The sequence below is a fragment of the Tubulanus polymorphus genome, chromosome 5 (genome assembly GCF_964204645.1).
Source record: "Tubulanus polymorphus chromosome 5, tnTubPoly1.2, whole genome shotgun sequence".
NCBI classification, from domain to species: domain Eukaryota; kingdom Metazoa; phylum Nemertea; class Palaeonemertea; order Tubulaniformes; family Tubulanidae; genus Tubulanus; species Tubulanus polymorphus.
The window spans coordinates 16,575,225-16,593,318 of NC_134029.1; the positions used below are offsets into that span (position 1 = coordinate 16,575,225).

General features: G+C 39.3%; 1 protein-coding gene across 9 annotated transcripts in view; it reads left to right on the forward strand.

Annotated features, from left to right (window-relative positions):
• Positions 1-18,094, forward strand: part of LOC141906396 (phosphorylase b kinase regulatory subunit alpha, liver isoform-like) — an 82,252-nt gene that overhangs the window by 59,155 nt on the left and 5,003 nt on the right. For 4 of the 9 annotated variants that reach the window (XM_074795657.1, XM_074795661.1, XM_074795660.1 and 1 more), the window contains 8 exons: positions 4,427-4,583; positions 5,295-5,374; positions 5,455-5,663; positions 9,877-9,975; positions 10,133-10,236; positions 12,254-12,331; positions 17,355-17,516; positions 17,592-17,852. In XM_074795657.1, coding sequence (XP_074651758.1) covers positions 4,427-4,583; positions 5,295-5,374; positions 5,455-5,663; positions 9,877-9,975; positions 10,133-10,236; positions 12,254-12,331; positions 17,355-17,516; positions 17,592-17,852 — 1,150 coding nt within the window. Of the gene's footprint in view, positions 1-4,426; positions 4,584-5,294; positions 5,375-5,454; positions 5,664-9,876; positions 9,976-10,132; positions 10,237-10,289; positions 10,893-10,940; positions 11,012-12,253; positions 12,332-17,354; positions 17,517-17,591; positions 17,853-18,094 lie in introns of those variants that run through there. The other 5 variants (XM_074795662.1, XM_074795663.1, XM_074795665.1 and 2 more) reach the window with 5 other exon arrangements.

Below are 18,094 nucleotides of genomic sequence, written 5' to 3' on the forward strand. Positions count from 1 at the left end.
AGAATGAGCTAGCTCTAAAGATTTAAACTCATCAATTTGATCAATTCCATGAACAGACATAGGTCTCGTAATAAAGGGTACCACGACTGCTTCTACCTGGACCTGAGTGTTATCGTTGCATATCACGTCAACCCTAACTATATCTACTGTCTTGTTAAACCCAGTGGCAGCACCGAAACCCGACAAATCTAAATATTCCTGCTTATGAGGCTTCAAACATAATTTCTCAACCAATTCTTTTGTAATAAAAGATCGTTGCGAGCCATCGTCAAACAATAAATTTGAGCGGATCGATCCATTGTACGACGAGCACACCCGCGCTACCGCTGTTTTTAACAGAACTTTAGCCCCACCGCCGCTGTTTGTCATAAGAGAGCGTTGTTTGAATTTTGGTTTATCAGCCTTGGAATTCAACGCAGGAAAATCGTTGACAGGCATTGCGGAAGGATTATCGTTGACATTGTCACTCTTGGAAGAAGCATCGTTAGAAAAAGTTGTTTTACTTCTGTCAGTGTTATTTTGATTCTGACTCTGACGGTACTGAAACATGGACGCACCACATAAACTAGTATGGTGTCGACATTGGCAAATTCTACAACGAAAGCTAGACCTACAACTGTTAGAACGGTGCTTCCCCAGGCAGTTAAAACACAAACGTGATTTAAACACAATTCCTAATCTAGCATCAGGCTGCTTGACGACAGTGCAGTCGTTGTTCCGATGTTCTCCTTTGCAGAAAAGACACTCTAACTTCCTCGCTTGTACCTGTAGAGTAGTAGTGAAATTTGAATTCAAATCTGATGAATCTTGGCAGGTTTCGAGGATTTCTACTTCACGTAATAAAGCAGCTCTTAACTCAAAGAGATTCCATTTACCATTACCGTGATCCCGGCTGATGTTGTAAATTATTTCTTTCGGAAGTTTATTTCGAATTATTTGCACTAACAATGTTCCGTAAGAATTAGTTTCGATACCCAGAGCTTCAAGGCTCCGTATCTTCTGCTCAATCGTCTCATAAAACGTGCGAAGCGAACGTAAATCGTAATACGGTGCTTCGAGGTTAATCAACGCATCTAAGTAGGCCTCACTGATCCTATGTGGTCGACCGAATCTAGCTACAAGCATCGACTTAGCGGAATTATAATTCTCTGATGTCAACGAAAGACCTTCAATAACTGTCGACGCATCTTTAATCAACAAACATTTAAGGTGATTAAATTTTTCGATTTCACTTAGTTTTGTTTGTTTGTCCACAGCCGAAATAAACAAATCCCAAAAGGATTGCCAATGCAATATATCGCCATCAAATTTTGGTATTTGAAGTTTCGGTAACGATAAACTGCTAGTAGAAGTAAATGATGCTGAAGCGGTTTCGGAAGGAACGAATCGAGATTGAATTGATAGTTCATTTAATGCGAGCTCCATCTCCGTAAGTTTCATATGATGACTATTTATAATGTCATCTGACTGGACGATTAAATTCTCGTAGGCTGAACCCGCGAGACCACACTTTGCATATATTTCAAGGTCAAGTTGCTCCAATTGAGATAATTTCTTTTTAAGAGTAGCTAAAACACACGTACCCTGAACAGCCTGGTTATCTTTGATGTGGTTCTCGCACTGGATTCTTAGTTTTGTGAACTGTCCGCGCTGAATCCGTCTCATCTCTTTCTCCTCGGTGGCCATGATTTAGTTGACTTCAGCACTCCAGACGTCGTGATTAATGCTGTACCGCAAGTAGATATCACCCAACCGGCTTGTTGGAGTTTCGAGTTTTCACCGTCGAGTTGAAGTTTCTCGTCGAAATTATCGTCGTCGAAATCACCGCAAAACAACCAATAATACTTTGTTTGCAACCGAAAACAAATCCCGCTGCTCGAGGGACCAAAATGTCCATACTATCGAGGACTCCAAAGAATTCCCTAGGTCCGAGAGAAACGACTACGAACGACGAGACTTCCTTATCGTTGAAAGATCTATAACAGCACTGATTTATTCTGCCCATACGTTCATATAAATGATATTGAGATTACATTGTGTCAAATCTGTACAACTATTGGATAGAATCTAGTAAACAACCTGTACAGTACTGAAAAGGGATTATCACATGAATTATATGGATTGATATGATACAACAACCATGAATGAAAACTACAACATAAATACAACCATATACGCCGAATGATATATTCGCGACACATGTTGGAAAACATCAGTCTTAAACAAAATCGCATTAATGAGGTTTAACAATACAAATAGCGTAGGCTAAATCATTCGGCAGAAAAATGAAATTCATTCAATTCTTAAATCTGTGGTTCTCCCAATCAATATCGCCATAGAACATTTTCCGGCAGATGTAATGCATTAACCACTTAATACTTAACCACAGTATAATCTACCAATGCTTCAAGGCCCATGGGCCTCTTGTTTTGTTTCAAAATGCCCTTTTTAGCCCAGTTGGGACTTAAGTCCCAGCGGGCTATTGCATTCGCTTTTCGTCCATCGTCTGTCCGTTCGTACATTCGTACGTCATAGCGTCCTTCCGTCCGTAGACGGAATCCAGTTATTTTGGGAAGTTTTGAAGACGCTTCAAGGTAATGTCTTGATATTTGGTTTATACATGTATCTACCCTAGACACATCTTCAGCCCAAAAACTGGCCCTGTCAGAATAAAGATGGCCGACTGGCAGCCATTGTTGTTCGCCAAAATCAGCACTTTTTATACGTTTTTGAACTTTTTTGAGGAAAATTTTGAAGACGCCTTGATCAATTACCTTGATCTTTCGTATATATTTGAACCCCCCAGGGCCCATCAGCATAACAAAAATTGGGTCGATCGGCCTCAAGATGGTCGTCCTAGGACCTTTTAAATGCCCAAAAATGTTAATTTTGGCCCGAATTCTGAGTCCTGTAGCTTCCTACTGGTTTGCCATTTCTCATTGCATTTGCTGATAGATATTCTTTGGAAAGGCATGTTTTATACCTGAGACAGGTATTTTTGATCAGCCAATTATGACGCAATTTGCGGCCATCTTGGTGTCATTAGTACTCATTCGTAGGTGGGAAAAAGTTTTTCGACATTGTATTGATACTTAAGCATATTTTGTTACAACAATAAATTAGAAAGTTGTAGCTTATAACGTGTTCTATGATTGTGGTGAGTTTCTTGTTCATTGGTTTTTGAATATGGCCACCAGGGGCATTGAATAATACAATATCTTAGTATTTCTATATTATATTTGTACTAATACATATTTTGTTCCCACAATCAATTGCAAAGTTGTAGCTCATGACATCGTCTATGATTGTAGTGAGTTTTAAGAAAATTAGTTATTCTATATGGTCACCAGGGGGTGTTGAATAGTAGAATAACCAAGTATTTCCTTATTATATTGGTACCTAGGCATATTTTGTTACCATGATCGATTGCAAAGTTGTAGTTCATGACAAGTTCTATGATTGTGGTGAGTTACAAGGTTATTGGGTTTTGAATAGTTGAATAACATAGTATTTCCATATTAAATTGGTAACGAGGCATATTTTGTTATCACAATCAATTACAAAATCGTAGCTGCTGACATGTTTTATGATTGTGGTGAGTTTCAAGGTCATTGGTTTTTGTATATGGTTACTAGGGAGCATTGAATATTGACATTGATTGTTGAGCATTTGAAACCACTTCCCAAGTGGGCCCCTAGTTATAAGTTGTGCTAACCTCGACAGTGGTCCCTGGATCCGCTCCTGCATAACTTACTTATATGGGATCAGCAATATGTGAAGTGGGTCTCTAACTTGAGTATATGAGTATAGTATTTGCATTATTCTTGCTGCCTTTCCTTAACTTAATCAATTTCAAAAGCTTATTGAACTATTGTATAAGTGATGCAGTTTTATCCACAGTAGAACTCACATTTAACATGGTTGAATGGGACCTGCAATATGTGAAGTCTGTTACATGCATATAAAACTTCTTACAAAATCCAAGCTATGATTACTCTCCAGTATCGAGCTAGGTGGTGAAGGCATAGAATGTCACTGTTTTACCAGTATGCAAACGGACCATACGGCAAAATATGGTTGACAAAGATATCGAATGTCTTTTCTTGATTATAATTATTTTAGATATTTATATTTCCTGCTGTTAGGGTGTATGAATATTTTCTGTGAATTTAACGATACTTTCATTGAAGATGCTCCTCTCCATCTGGGCACAAGATAAGTGCTTGATTTAAAAAGTTTAAATGTTGAAACTTTAGGATATCCCTTAAAATTGTTGGCTGTCCTGGAAAATGGGGATTTCTGTCCGTCAAAACAATTTTCGGGATATAGGATTATGAATAATTTGATACTCGAAAGAGGTCAGTAGTTATCAAAAACTCCTAGGCCAAACTGTTTCAATAATGTTTTTGTTACCTGTTTCATCTAGAGGTCCATCATGGGATACATTGATCGGAGGTAAAGCAGGATGTACAGTTAAAGATTTGATGAAAGAGTTATATGAAAAAGCTGGACATTTAAAACAGTGGTGGTTAGTACGTCATACTGCTGGTATGTTACATAAACGAGTCGAAGATTTAGCAAAGGTAAATTATTTTCAACATTCTCAGAAGTTCTTACTTAAGTACAGAGATTTCTTATCGTTTATCACTCAAAGATTAAAACACATTTTCTATTGGAGACATGTCTCATTTATGAATTTAACTGCTTGGTTGATCCAGGTAATATGACATGTATAAACTATGAGACATCTGCAACAAAATCTATGGACATTACTGTTAAAGTTGGGCCCTTTTTACCTCCCTGCACCCCTCCCCTATGGAAATCCTATAGCCACCCCTGTTAATCATTGAATTTATTGCCCTCGAAACCCTCTAGAATGCATGTAAAACACCCAAGATTATTCAGAATCTTTTTAACAATCTTATATTCTCTTGTAGTTCATGTTATTTCCTCTCATATTGAATTTTATGATTTCCATGAACAAAGTTGTTCGGAATTGACTTCCGAGTTTGGAAAAATATAAAGAATATGGGGAAGCCCTCAGACCCCTCCTGGGCTACCATATTGACTATACATAGTGTACTGGTAGTGTTCTTTTTGGACTATTGGAGAGCTCTATGCTCTCTACCAGCAGACCTTGGAGAGCCCAAAAATAAGCCCTCTGATTGTGGTGTCCATGGGCCACTAGAATATTGCCAAGATTGGTCAAAACTTTCATAAAAGCGCCTCATTCTCATTATCGTGTGCTCAACAAAGATTGATGATCTAGCCTTATGATAATTGGTTTATTTTAGGCGGTGACAGATCTGATTGTCCGTCAGAAACAGGTAACTGTAGGTTTACCTCCCGAGCCGAGAGAAAAAGTGATCCTGAGGTTTGTATTATCGATAACACTTAAATCAGTCTATAGGTCAATGGCTTTGTGAAGTAACTGTTTTCTTATTGTGATAATAGACCTCTACCACCGGATGAGTTGGCAACTATAATTCATGATGCATGCGGGGAGGACTGTAGTACTGCAATGTTCACACAAGAATTGCTGGTTTATCTTGCAATGTTCATTAGAACTGAACCAAATCTGTTCAATGAAATGTTAAGATTAAGAGTTGGTTTGATTATACAAGTGATGGCCTGTGAATTGGCACGTACCCTCAAGTGTTCAGGTACTGTATACAATTGTAACATCAACAGTGTTCTTGCTGAGGGGCTTTAGCACGGTGGCTCCTCCATGCAAATAAAAGATAAGTCAAGTAATTCCGTCGAGTACTGTACCCTTTCCTATGCTTTTTGCCACTATTTTCTAAATTTTCATTGATCGTCAATTGTTTTTCTATATGACCCGGCCCTGCCGTATTGCATTAAGCCACCGGCGAAATCCACTTTCTTTTTTCTTGGCGTTCTTGTATATGAACGCGTTAGATTTTTTCGCCAAAATATCAAAGGGATTAGGAAGGGAGTTATCACTCTCGTAACGGTGAGTCCGTTCGGTTTGGGGGCTATCCCTTGTTTCTTTTTTCCCGAAATAATTCTACTAAGTGAATTTAATTTAATTCATTATTGTGACCGATTAATTGAATAATTATGCCGCCCCTCCTAAAGGTCAGCATCGTGGCAGTGAGGGATGTGGACATTTATTTTGTGCCTGGGATGACCACGGTTCGTGTGCGTCGTGCAGGCGTAAATCTGGCCAAATCTATTCTAGGAGTAATCCTTGCAAGATTTGCGAGGTTTGGTCCCAGGACCTTTGGATTCGGGCCGATAAGGCTCGGAAGCTGAGAGATCGTCATCGAGTTAAAAGTAGGGATTCGTCGGTTGACGTGCCAACCGACGTCTCTAATTCTATTTCAAATCGTACAGCGGAGCGGTCGCCGATCGTACTTGCACGGTCGGTTTCCCAACTCCATTCACCGGGGAGGAACGCGAGTTCACCGGCACCGGTTTCCGGTCATTCACCGGTTCAGCCTATATGTTCTGAACCGAGCGCGCGCGGCGGTAGTCGAGATACCGGCACCGGTTCGGTACCAGTCCGGTCCGGTTCGGGCACCGGTCCGGTCTAGACGTCACCCGGTCCTAAACTTCTGGTTCATACATTGTCTGATTCTGACATTTCGAATCATAGTCATCGTCGCTCCGGGGATAGAGCCGGCGGCGCAAGGTTGGGGATGGACGCAAACAGGACCAACTCAAACTTCAGCGCTTTCTCAGGCGGCTACGGATAGGGCTCTTCCTTTCGGAAAAACTCGAAATGAATTCTCGGGACGACCTTTTCGGAGACGGTTGGCCCTGCCGGGTCGTCTCTCGTGGCTACCGTCTCCGTTTCCTAAGGCGACCGCGCCTGACGAGGTCACCTCCCGACATGCGGCCAAAACCAGATCAGGAGGCCTTAATCTCTCTGGCTCTCAAGGAATTGGCCGAGAAGGGAGCGATAGAACCAGTTTGCAACGAAACTTCTCCCGGCTGGTTTTCTCGAATATTCATGGTACCAAAGGTCACAGGGGGTCAACGGACAGTGATAGATCTGTCATCCCTCAATCGGCACCTAGACATTCCAAGGTTCCGGATGACCAAACCCAAGGACGTGATTCAAGGGCTCCGTCCAGGTCAATGGGCGGCTTCATTGGACCTGAAAGATGCTTACTTTCAGGTTCCAATTCACCCAAAATCTCGGCGATTTCTCAGGATAAAGTGGAGAGGCCGCCAGTTCCAATTCAGGTCTCTTCCATTTGGCCTCAGTACGGCCCCGTGGGTTTTCACCAAGTTGGTCAAGTCCGTTCAGAAGGTACTTCAGTCAAGGGGTGTTCGACTGTTCGTTTATCTCGACGACTGGTTAATAGTCGGGAACTCGGCTCAAGAATGTCGGGTGGCAATGACCTCAGTCTTCTGGTCTCAGTCGAAGGGCAACTGGGAGACCTTGATTCCCGTACCTCCAACCGATCTAAGTCCAGATCTTCATTGGTGGGCGACAACTACGAATCTTCGGCGCTGGGTGTCACTAGCCCCGTTAGAGGCTCCAGTTCGTGTATTCACGGATCCCAGTCACCAAGGGTGGGGGGCACATCTGGAGAACCGAGTCAAAGCCGGGAGGTGGTCTCGCTACGAGGCCACCAACCACATAAATTTCCTGGAAATGCTGGCCGTGTGGAAGGCCCTGAAGTTCTTTCACAGGAGAGTGGAGGGCCACCACGTTTGGGGCTTACCTTCAGAATCAAGGGGGCACTCACTCAGAAATCCTCACGGATCTGTCAGCCAAAATTCTTCTTTGGTGCCAGACAAAGGGCGTTTCCCTGACTGTGGCGCATTTAGCAGGGAAAAGGAACGTGATGGCCGATGCACTTTCTCGTCGAGGTCAGGCTATTGCGACAGAATGGGTTCTCCAACAAGAAGTAGCCAATCGGGTTCGAGACATGTTTGGCAATCCGCTGCTGGATCTGTTTGCCACCCGGTTCAATCGGAGGTGTCCTCTGTTTGTTTCCCCGTTTCCAGATGCGGAAGCATGGGGGGGTCGATGCCTTCTCTCTGGACTGGTGGGGGATGCATGCGTATGCGTATGCCTGAAGGGTGATATTTCTCGGGACACAGTGGCCCGATGGGTCTCTTCACTGATCAAGGACATTTTATTGAAGGAGAATCTTTCCTTGGAGGGAGTTGTTTCTCATCAAGTGAGGTCTATGGCTACTTCCTGCGCAGCCTTTTCAGGTGCTCCGTTGGAAGAAGTCTGTAGGTCCACCTTTCGGAATTCTCCATCGACATTCACGTCATTTTATTTACAGGACGTTTCAGGCCAGTTAAGCTCATTAGCGTCACTCGGTCCTGTTGTTATGGCTCACGGTGTCTGTTCTTTCGGATCGGACTCTTTAGCGTAGAATTTTTATGTTTGCATTATCAGGATCACAAGGGGTGTATCCATGTACATAGTTTGAGCTCATATTCGCAAGTATTAATTTTGCAAAATTTGGGGGGGCTTGAGCTGGACGGACTCACTGTGGCCAACCGGTCTTCCCTGTGCTACAGTACTCCATTCCATGGTTGGGTAAGTGATCTCTTTTTTCCCTCTTACCTTGCGTTTGAGTGGTGGTTTTTCTATCTACCTTTCCCACCATTGGCGATCAATCCAAAGTTAGAAAATATTGGCAAAAACCATAGGAAAGGGTAAGTACTACTCGGAAATACAAATTTTAGTTCCAAAAATTGTAATTTTTAAAAATTCATGTTGAAAAAAATTGTTGGGGGTTTATTTACTTATCAGGGATTATGTATACTGGGTCAATAAGTTAGCGAACCAGCAGCCTGAATTTTTCAAGTTTCCCATTTGAATGCCTAAATTGTGCAGTTTGGAGACAACTTATATTACAATTACTTTTCAAAGGCACTAAAATATTTTGCTAAAATGAGATTAACGAATTTGAATGAATGAATGCTTTCCGAGCTTTATTGACAAAATTGAATTATATAAATCGATATAAGAACATAGAACTATTTAATTCACCTAGGCCTACCAATCTTCGACAGAAAAATGCTTCAAGCAAATTGCCAACGATTGCTATCTAGGCAAGGGCGATAGAAATTACCAGACTTACTTCAACTCTTTGACTATTAGCCCTAAATACTGGGACGGATTCTAAACACATCTATTTATGAATATAAAATCCATCATCCCGTCATTTTCTGAGGGACACCATGCTTTATTTTCAATCCAGTGAGAACACTGTATCAACTGGTATCGTTCAATTCAAAACCTTGAAGAATTCCAATATCAATATATGATATATCATTTGAAATTCATCAATAAGCAATTAGTATATTGCATCAAGTGAAATTTTGAACATTGTTATAATTCAGGGGTAGGGTCCAGTCAAGAAGACTTAAGCTTTGATACATTAATCTAGATTAGTCTGATTATCGGACCATAAGTTAGGCATAGTTGAGAACAAAACTTGGGTTGATCATAATGAGAACTGAACTTTGAAATACAAGCTTCATTATTTTTGGTTTATCTATGCCATTGCTTTTGAGTTAGATTTTATGCTGCCTCACTATTATTAATTGAAATATAAGTCATTTTATGAATGAAAATATTCTTGAAAATTGTTGGCTTTCTTAAATCCGTTGAAAAAAACATGTGTGTGAATATGCCATTACAATAATACAATATTTATTTGCAACACCAAACAGGCGAACCTATACTGTGTAGGATATAAAAAACTTCATTTAGCAGTTTCATGTGGCCCACTATTTTCTTTTCTTTTTGAGTTATATTTTGAACTTAATTGCTCAACTGTCTATTTCATAAGGCAGTTTTTAATCACTTGGCCCATGGGCAATTAAACATTCCTTGGAGTCCCATAATTATGCTTTCACTACTGTTATTTAATCTAGGTGAAGAAGCCTCTGAACACTTGTTGAATTTGAGTCCGTATGAAACAAAAACATTATTACATCATATTCTCAGTGGAAAGGAGTTCGGCATCCAGTCAGGTTTGTCTCTCTTAATTAGATATTATACATTTTTTCGAATTTGAATAAAAGAAATAAAATGCTAGGATCTAGTTTTAAGATTGAGGGTTTTAATGACGATTGAGGCTTGTTGGGCTGTGAAGTTCGTGTATATGTGGTATATTTTATGTGAACACAGTGAAATGTAGAATAACTGGACAGAGAAGACTTTCAATACAATCAGAAATAGAAACTCAAATCAGTGACAGATCGTATAAAACTTTCCGGAATTCTGTTGTCAAGGTTTGATTCATTATATCATTCTTCTCTTACAAAATCACTTCATTGTGCATCAGCTGGTTCCATGTGCTGATATGTGTGGACAGTTGCAATATACAGTACCAGGTACATTTGATTGTCTGAAGATGCAATAGGCTACATGCTTGTACATTGGACAAACGAAAAAAATGCCACCGGACGAAACGCCACCGGAAAAAATGCCACCAAATTTTGCAACAGGAAAAATGCCACTTTTTGTATAGTGGAAAAAAATGTCGCCAGGAAAAAATACAGTCATCTACATACATAGATAACATAGATAAGTTGACTGCATTAATCATCAGTTACTTGTACATTCTACGTCACATGCAAGTACACACGTGGATACAGTGATGCATGAAGTGATGTTGAACCAAAATTTGAAATGAAATCATTTGATCACAAACAGGTTGCATGCACCCTTACTCCTCTCCTTTTGAAATTGAACCAGATGAAAATATATTAAATCAAACTTTCGAAAACTTTATTACGCAATAAGATAATCAAATCGGAATCCCAAGTTTGTTTGTGAATCAAATGGTTTAGTGTAATGTTTTCAGAGAAACTAAATATTCACCTCAGGAATTTAGTTCCATCTGAAACATGCTGATTGCTGTCACTTACACTAGGTGGCAGTAGTGTATGAATAATTCTAATGTATACATCTATTTCTCTCTGGTTCGGTTCAGTTTCCAATCGATCGCAGGTTGGAGAACTAATTACTGATTATGATAGAAATACAAAGAAACGTCGGGTGTCGGTGAGTGCAACCCCATTGCTCTGTTAATCTATCTAACCTTTTTCTCTATGTCTTACTCAACCTGACTGTCTAACATTATAGATATTTTTGATATAGTACTTAGTTTTGTCGAGCTTTATTTCTGCATGAATCACAATGATTTCTAAGGAGATTTAACTGATATGATTGGTGTCACAATTCAAATTAGCTTTCAGCGTACTAGCTTCCTATGGTTAGAGTTTTGAATTAAGTCAGTGTCATCATGTTAACAGAGTTGCCACTACAGCCAATGAAAAACACTGAATTTTTTTTAACCCATTAGCACTCTGGAGTTTCACTATGTGGTGTCAATTAATTCCTTAGAAAATTCAAGGAAAAATCCAAGTTTATCACGGTATCTAATAGCTCATTTGCTGTTTATTTTCATGCGTTACAAGTTCGTGTTATTTTGTTGTTAATAGTCAAGTCTTACATATGATATAAGATTTGATAAGGTCGGCTACCAAACTCGTGTCCTTTTGGCCCCCTCCCCTCGAATTTCATCCAAACATACTTGGATTTGAAGTTAGCGCTCAGATCTGTCATATTCTTACTCCAGATACTTGAGAATTTCAAATATGAAGATGCTGATTTCTGTATGGTATTTTGGAAGACTTGGGTGTCTAGTTTATCATACGCTATCGGTTTCGAATCCTTCTATAACCGTTTTTGTGTAGCATAAGAAAAATGGGCGGATACGGGCGGTTTGACTGAGTGCTAATGGGTTAAACAACAAAGTGAAGCCACAACAGGGGTTTGGGGAAAATCTTCTAATTTGAAGCCCTATCAGAGCATCTGAGGCTATGAAATAGCTATGCTGAATCATGCTGAAATTCACACATGAAAAACTGTGAACATGTAAAATCAATAAACTATATACATGTACCTTGGAGTAATCATTGCATGTACTTGTCTACAGTAGTGTAAGGAAAACTGGATAAGCGGCTCATTTTAACTATGAAGGTGGTCTATTTTTAGAAGCTGATGACTGATGCACGGGAAACAATGAATGATGATGGCGTATTTTGATGACGGCGCTGAAAAATCAATATATCCTGAAAATCCAGACTCCCAAATAAGCAATTTAAAAATATCTGAAATTCCGGAGAAGTGGCAACTCTGTGTTTAACATGATATGAACATTTGAAACATGAAATTTTATGCATGTTTTTTATGCAGCATGATTGTTGTATTGTTACACTTTAACTCATCTACTTTATTTAGGGAAAATCTGAACTCAATGAATTCAAACAATCTACTCTAAACACGGAATTTAATATCTCTCCAAGTTATACTTCAAGAGTATGTATACAATGTATGGAAAATTATAACTAAACTTAAAGGGGTCATGAAGAGGTTTTTGAGATATGGCTGAAAGTATTTTTATCATCAATTATAACCTATTAATTGATTTAGTGGTCAAGAAATTAATTTTTGATTCTTCAATTAGTGTTAAAACAAGACTTGATCGGCCGTGCTGATTCCTTCCCAATCCGGATGTGTGACATCATTCTGAGAACCCAAACGAAAACAACATGGTGTAGTATATAGAAACGGGTGATACTAACAGTGATTAAAGTGCAAAATAGTGACTCAAATACATCGGGGGTCGGTTGCATAGTCATGGCTTAGACTTAAGACCTGTCGAAGGCCAACTTAGTTCTATAGCCAATCTAACAACTTAAGACCAGTCTTATGATTTAAGACCACTTTTGGACTTAAACACGACTGTGCAACCGGGCCCAGATTCCAATACAACATCTGAAGTTTAGAAAGCCAACAGTTGTTATTAATAGACAGTCGAAATTATTCCATTTAATTTGGACCTGATGCCTCAGAACGAAAGAATTTGTGACTATATAGTACAGCATATTTCTACGTCGTGGAGCAGTGAGCATTCATCATCATTTAAGTCATTCCTTCTTTGTAAAAACCATGCGGAGGGGATGACTGATATAGACATCGCAGATATTTCTGTGGGTAGAGATATTTTCATCCAGTACTGGACCTTAAAAGCGTCCTCACACCGTAAACTTGCTCGTGAATCCCAGCCCAGCCTGCGCCATCCCAGCCGTGTAATAGTAATGTGTGCTGCATACATACAGTCAGTATGTTGTACACACTACAGCAATGTGGGTCACTGGGGAAAGCCAGGACTATATGCAGTGCTGGCGTGTATCTTTACTAGGTATTGAATTCGCAAAAATAGCGTCACTTGGCAGAATAAAAGGCTTTCAGCTAATAAAAACATAAGTTTTGTGTATCCAAGTTTATGTGTGCCATAATATTTGTGAGAATCCTTCTCTAAAATTAGTGTGATACACATAGGCTGGGTGTTTTCACTCATACGGTCCATCATCCTAGGGGCAAACTTTTGGTTTTGGCCACTAAAATTTGTCGCTGCCTTTGTGGGAACAGTTCATAGCTACACACAGCCAAGGCATTTCTAAAGACTGTAAAATTAGCGCGATATTAAACAAAAGCATTGTATTATAACGCTTCTGAGTGTGCTGCGGGCGATGTGTTCTCAGAATGACGTCATCAACATCACTGCGCAAACGCGAGCGTCCTGTTTTCTGGAGTTTGGATAAAGATATTTAAAACATTTTTCACGAGTCTACTAAAGATGCATACGGTGCATGTTACATACAAAAAAAAATTAGATTTAACAATTTTTTCAAAACCTCTTCATGACCCCTTTAAATTACTGGTATTGATAAAATTAAGAATTCAATTTTTAACTCTTTATTGAGCACATGTACATTGTGACCTTTGGTTACCATGTCGACTTTAACTGGCTGAACGGTTCTTTAACATGTTCGCTGCCACCTAGTGGTTAAGGTTCGGTCGCCATAGCCGATGCTACTTTTGACCTTGTGCAATTATATGCTGCCAGCACAATTTTCATGAAAAAATTTCAAGTGTGCCCCAAACTTGAGTTACCCCCCCCCCCCCCATAAATAGTAGTTTGTCACTCCATACTGCCAGACGATTCTCAGAGGGGGAGGCCTAGACCATGCCGCTCAAGCGGTACTCGGGAGTTTTTCAGCAATTTTTTTTCGGAGAGCGCCAATGCATAGAACTCCTGCACTGCTGATTGTAAGCGGTATTGGCAGGTGAAATGCCCACAAATCGCTTCTGAGGGCGTTAAATTTTCCAAATTTTCTGAGGGAGGACCCAGACCCCCTTATTGTGCCTGGATACAGGGCTGAGCAGCAGTCAGGAACTGAGGCTAGATCTGCCCATGATTCTTAGTTGGTTTCTTGCCTCTGCCAGTTCATTCATAACGCTATGAAATGACATTGAACCGATGACGATGTAACTCATCATGGGAAACTGCGGTACACCACCATAATGATTTATTTCGTCATTGGCAGTGAACATGTTAAGTTGTATATAGCTAAATTAAGAATTTTGAATTTCAAAGACTAGATTACATGAAAAAGTTAACTGACGACTGGTTATGCCTATTTCTGTACTTAGCTGAAGGGTGTTAGTTGGTTGCGTCCATGGACATACAGTTAGCCAGCGTGCTCCCTAAATTCCTGAATACTAGATATTTGTATCAGACTAGCAGAATTACAGTCAACCTCGGTTGATTTTTCCTCAGTTAAATGTTAGTTGATATTGTAATTCGTTTGACTGTTAGCAAAGATTTTTTTTATTCCACTGTGAAATGCAAGTTTAACTCTTCCAGTGCCCAGTCGACTTTCGTCGATAGATTATATCAGGTCGTACAGTGCCCTGTCGACGAAAGTCAACATTTCTTATAGCAGTTTTATTTTTGGCCTGCGTTAGCGAGCCTATGTCAACGGCTGGCCGATCGATAGTCATTCATATGCTTGGTACACCACGCTCAAAGCTGCTTTTAGCTCACTCAAACGCAATTTTAGTAGCCTGTTACTTCACTACTAATGGGATAATTGAATGGATGAAGCAAAAATATATTTCATAAATTGTTTTTCTTTATGGTGGGCAAAGTTGAAAGCCGTGGGTTTCATATTCTTTGAGAAATTAACCAAAAAATGTCAAAAATTCGATTTATATCAGCACGTTTTTTATGCAGGATCTTTAACTGTTCAAAATAATACATGTAAAAATTCAATGCTATTTGCGTCGGAAGAACTTTTATATCGCCAAGATCCGATGCTTTGTTTGGTAGTAATGGGCTTTCAAAGACGAAACCCCCCAAATTCTCGGTTATATATAATTTTTGTTGACCCGGTTTGAACTCATCATGACGTCATAGCATTCTTTGAATATGTAAATTAGGTGGATCAGCAGGTGCGCGTTATTTCGCTAAACAAAATGGCGGCACAATTTGAAGAGGTTCATATTCATCATTTCTAGCGCGACTGCTGATACTCAAGGCGTATGATATTACGATTTATTGTGTGCGATGTGTTTAATGATTCATCTAGTTTTGAAATTCTGTGCATAAGGTAACGTTGCATCAAGATATCTGACGAAATTCTGGTTTCAAATAGCGGATATTTACTTCCATGTTCGCCACACGGCTAATTCACTGATGATACTGATCAGCTGTTAGCATCAAAGTTTTTAAGATGAGTCTGATATTTACACGACTGAAATAATTGTTTTATCATCATTAATTGAAGTCATTTTATTGACGTTCGCATTAACGATCCATTTTGGAGCCTGATTATTTGTATTAGTTCGTTAATCGCGGCATAGTGATGAGCGTTCGCGTTGAAAACAGTCGTGTACAGTCGCATATACGATATCGCCTTACTCTCGTGTTCACTGCGTGCATGTATCAGTCAACGCGCGTTACGGTGTATGGCGCGTGACAACAATTTGTTTTGAGTGAAGATGTAAGTGCATGCCTACTAAATGCAATCCTATCGTATAATTATTTAAAAACATGGCAGTCGATAAACTTTATTTTGTCAGTAACCGGCACTGGTCTAAAATTTGCATAAACTTGGTCACTCATAGTTTCAGTGGTTTTATATGTCATTCCAGGGATGTATTGAAATAAACATTAATTTGTTGAGGCAAAAATTCCCATAATCAATTTTTCGAAGATTTCATTCTCGTTAAAAAGTCACTGACCAAAATAAAGTCCTTTTTGATATATATTTTCTTTTTTAATTTTCAATGAAATGATTTTTTGCGTAACCCTAGTAGCCTAAATGACAAATTTTTTACTTCACACCAGTTTAGTGAGCCACTGGACGATTGGTCCTTTATTAGTTTTTCATATAGAATTCAACAGAAAAACCTGCCGCTAGATGGCTTGATTAAATGGCAGCACCCATTAGTTTGTTTTTATGCTGCGTTCTTGTGGTGTTGCAATTCAAAATATTTGAGTTTATTGTATTTGAAAGTAGCGGGTACCTACGTGGGTCCGGAGGTCACGTGATCTAATTATAAGCTCATTTTCTAATTATGATTACCCATATGATTTATATTGCTGACAGTAGACATAAGATATTCCATTGTCAGCTGTTAGCTGAGGCTAGATACCCGATTTGTTCATTCTCATACCTGAAGTTTAGGGAGTATCAAATAAATAGGTTACCAACTATAATTTATGCAAATTAGCTCATTTCCATAAAATATGCGTCACTTTTAGTAAGAAAAATTATTACTAAAATTTCCTAAGGGTCATACCCTAAAAACTTTTCAATTACTGTACCATAAAGCTCTATCGCTTAAATTTCTCACTCTATAGAGCTCCAAAGTTACTACTGATTTTCCTACGTTTTAGTTAACAATGATGGGCACTCTGAGGGTTTTTCATAAATTACACATGGGCACTGAAGGAGTTGATATCACGGTCGTTACCAGTTTTTGGATTTAAAGTCTTTGTATCGATGTTCAGATGTGAATGATGTAACATTACTGTGAGGAAATTTTTACATCATGAGTCGTCACCATGAAATTGCTGTGTATCATTTAACATGCAAAATAGCATCTAATGAAACAGCATCTTAGGTTGACACTATTCCAGGGAATCCACCACTTGTTTCATGGTGCGGTTGATAGATGGCAGCACTGATCTACAATTACTGTATGGTGTTTCAGACTATGATTTAGGACCTATCATCATTTATACAGATTACATGTATATCGTTAATTCGTATGATTACGGGTTATCGTTATCTGTACATCACTTATTCCGACAGTTCCCCAGTGATACAGATTAACTTAGGTTGACTGTATTTAACTAAAGCTAGCCTTTAACTTCTAGATCTTTTCCGTCTAATAGTAATTGGTTATTACGTACAGGAACTAGTGAATATTAAATAGATATGAAGCTTTTTCACGCGCTCTTATTATTGATTTTTTTTTGTGGCAGCACCGGCGTCAGTCTGTATCATCAGATGGATCTGAAACTGAGGCTGATCTCCCATTCATTGATGATCGTACTGGGCAGTGGTTACGGCGACGACGTCTGGATGGCGCTTTAAACCGTGTACCAGTTGGATTTTACCCTCGCGTCTGGCATGCTTTAGAACGAGTAAGTTTTATTTGTCAAGTTTTTGATCTATTGTTTTGAAATAACTGTTCATTACGGAGATACTTTTATTTTCAGTGTCATGGTTTATCAGTGGCCGGGCATATAATTCAACAGGGCATGACTAGGGAAATGACACAGGGTGAATTGAAATTTGCCCTCCAGGTGGAACTAGTGTTGAATCACATACCTCAACCAGAATATCGCCAGTTGAATGTAGAGGCTATGATGGTTTTAGGTTTATTATTAGAGAATGATGGAGGTGTTTTATCACTGAATTATGTGGTACCAATTGATAAATTAGTTTCAGAAGCTAATCTTCTTTTCCTCAAAGAACAGGTTCGTATTTTACATTAATTCTATTGATTTTAGATATGATCAATTGAATGTGAAGATTCATCAGAATTGTTAAACATTTTAGCCCACTTGCGCTCACCTTTAGTCCGTTATGGAATCATGTTTTTAGCCCACTTGGGACTTTAGTCCCAGCAGGCTATTGCGTTCACTTTTCATCCGTCCGTTCGTAAGTCGTAGCGTCCGTCCATCCGTAGATGGAATCCAGTTAATTTGGGAAGTTTTGA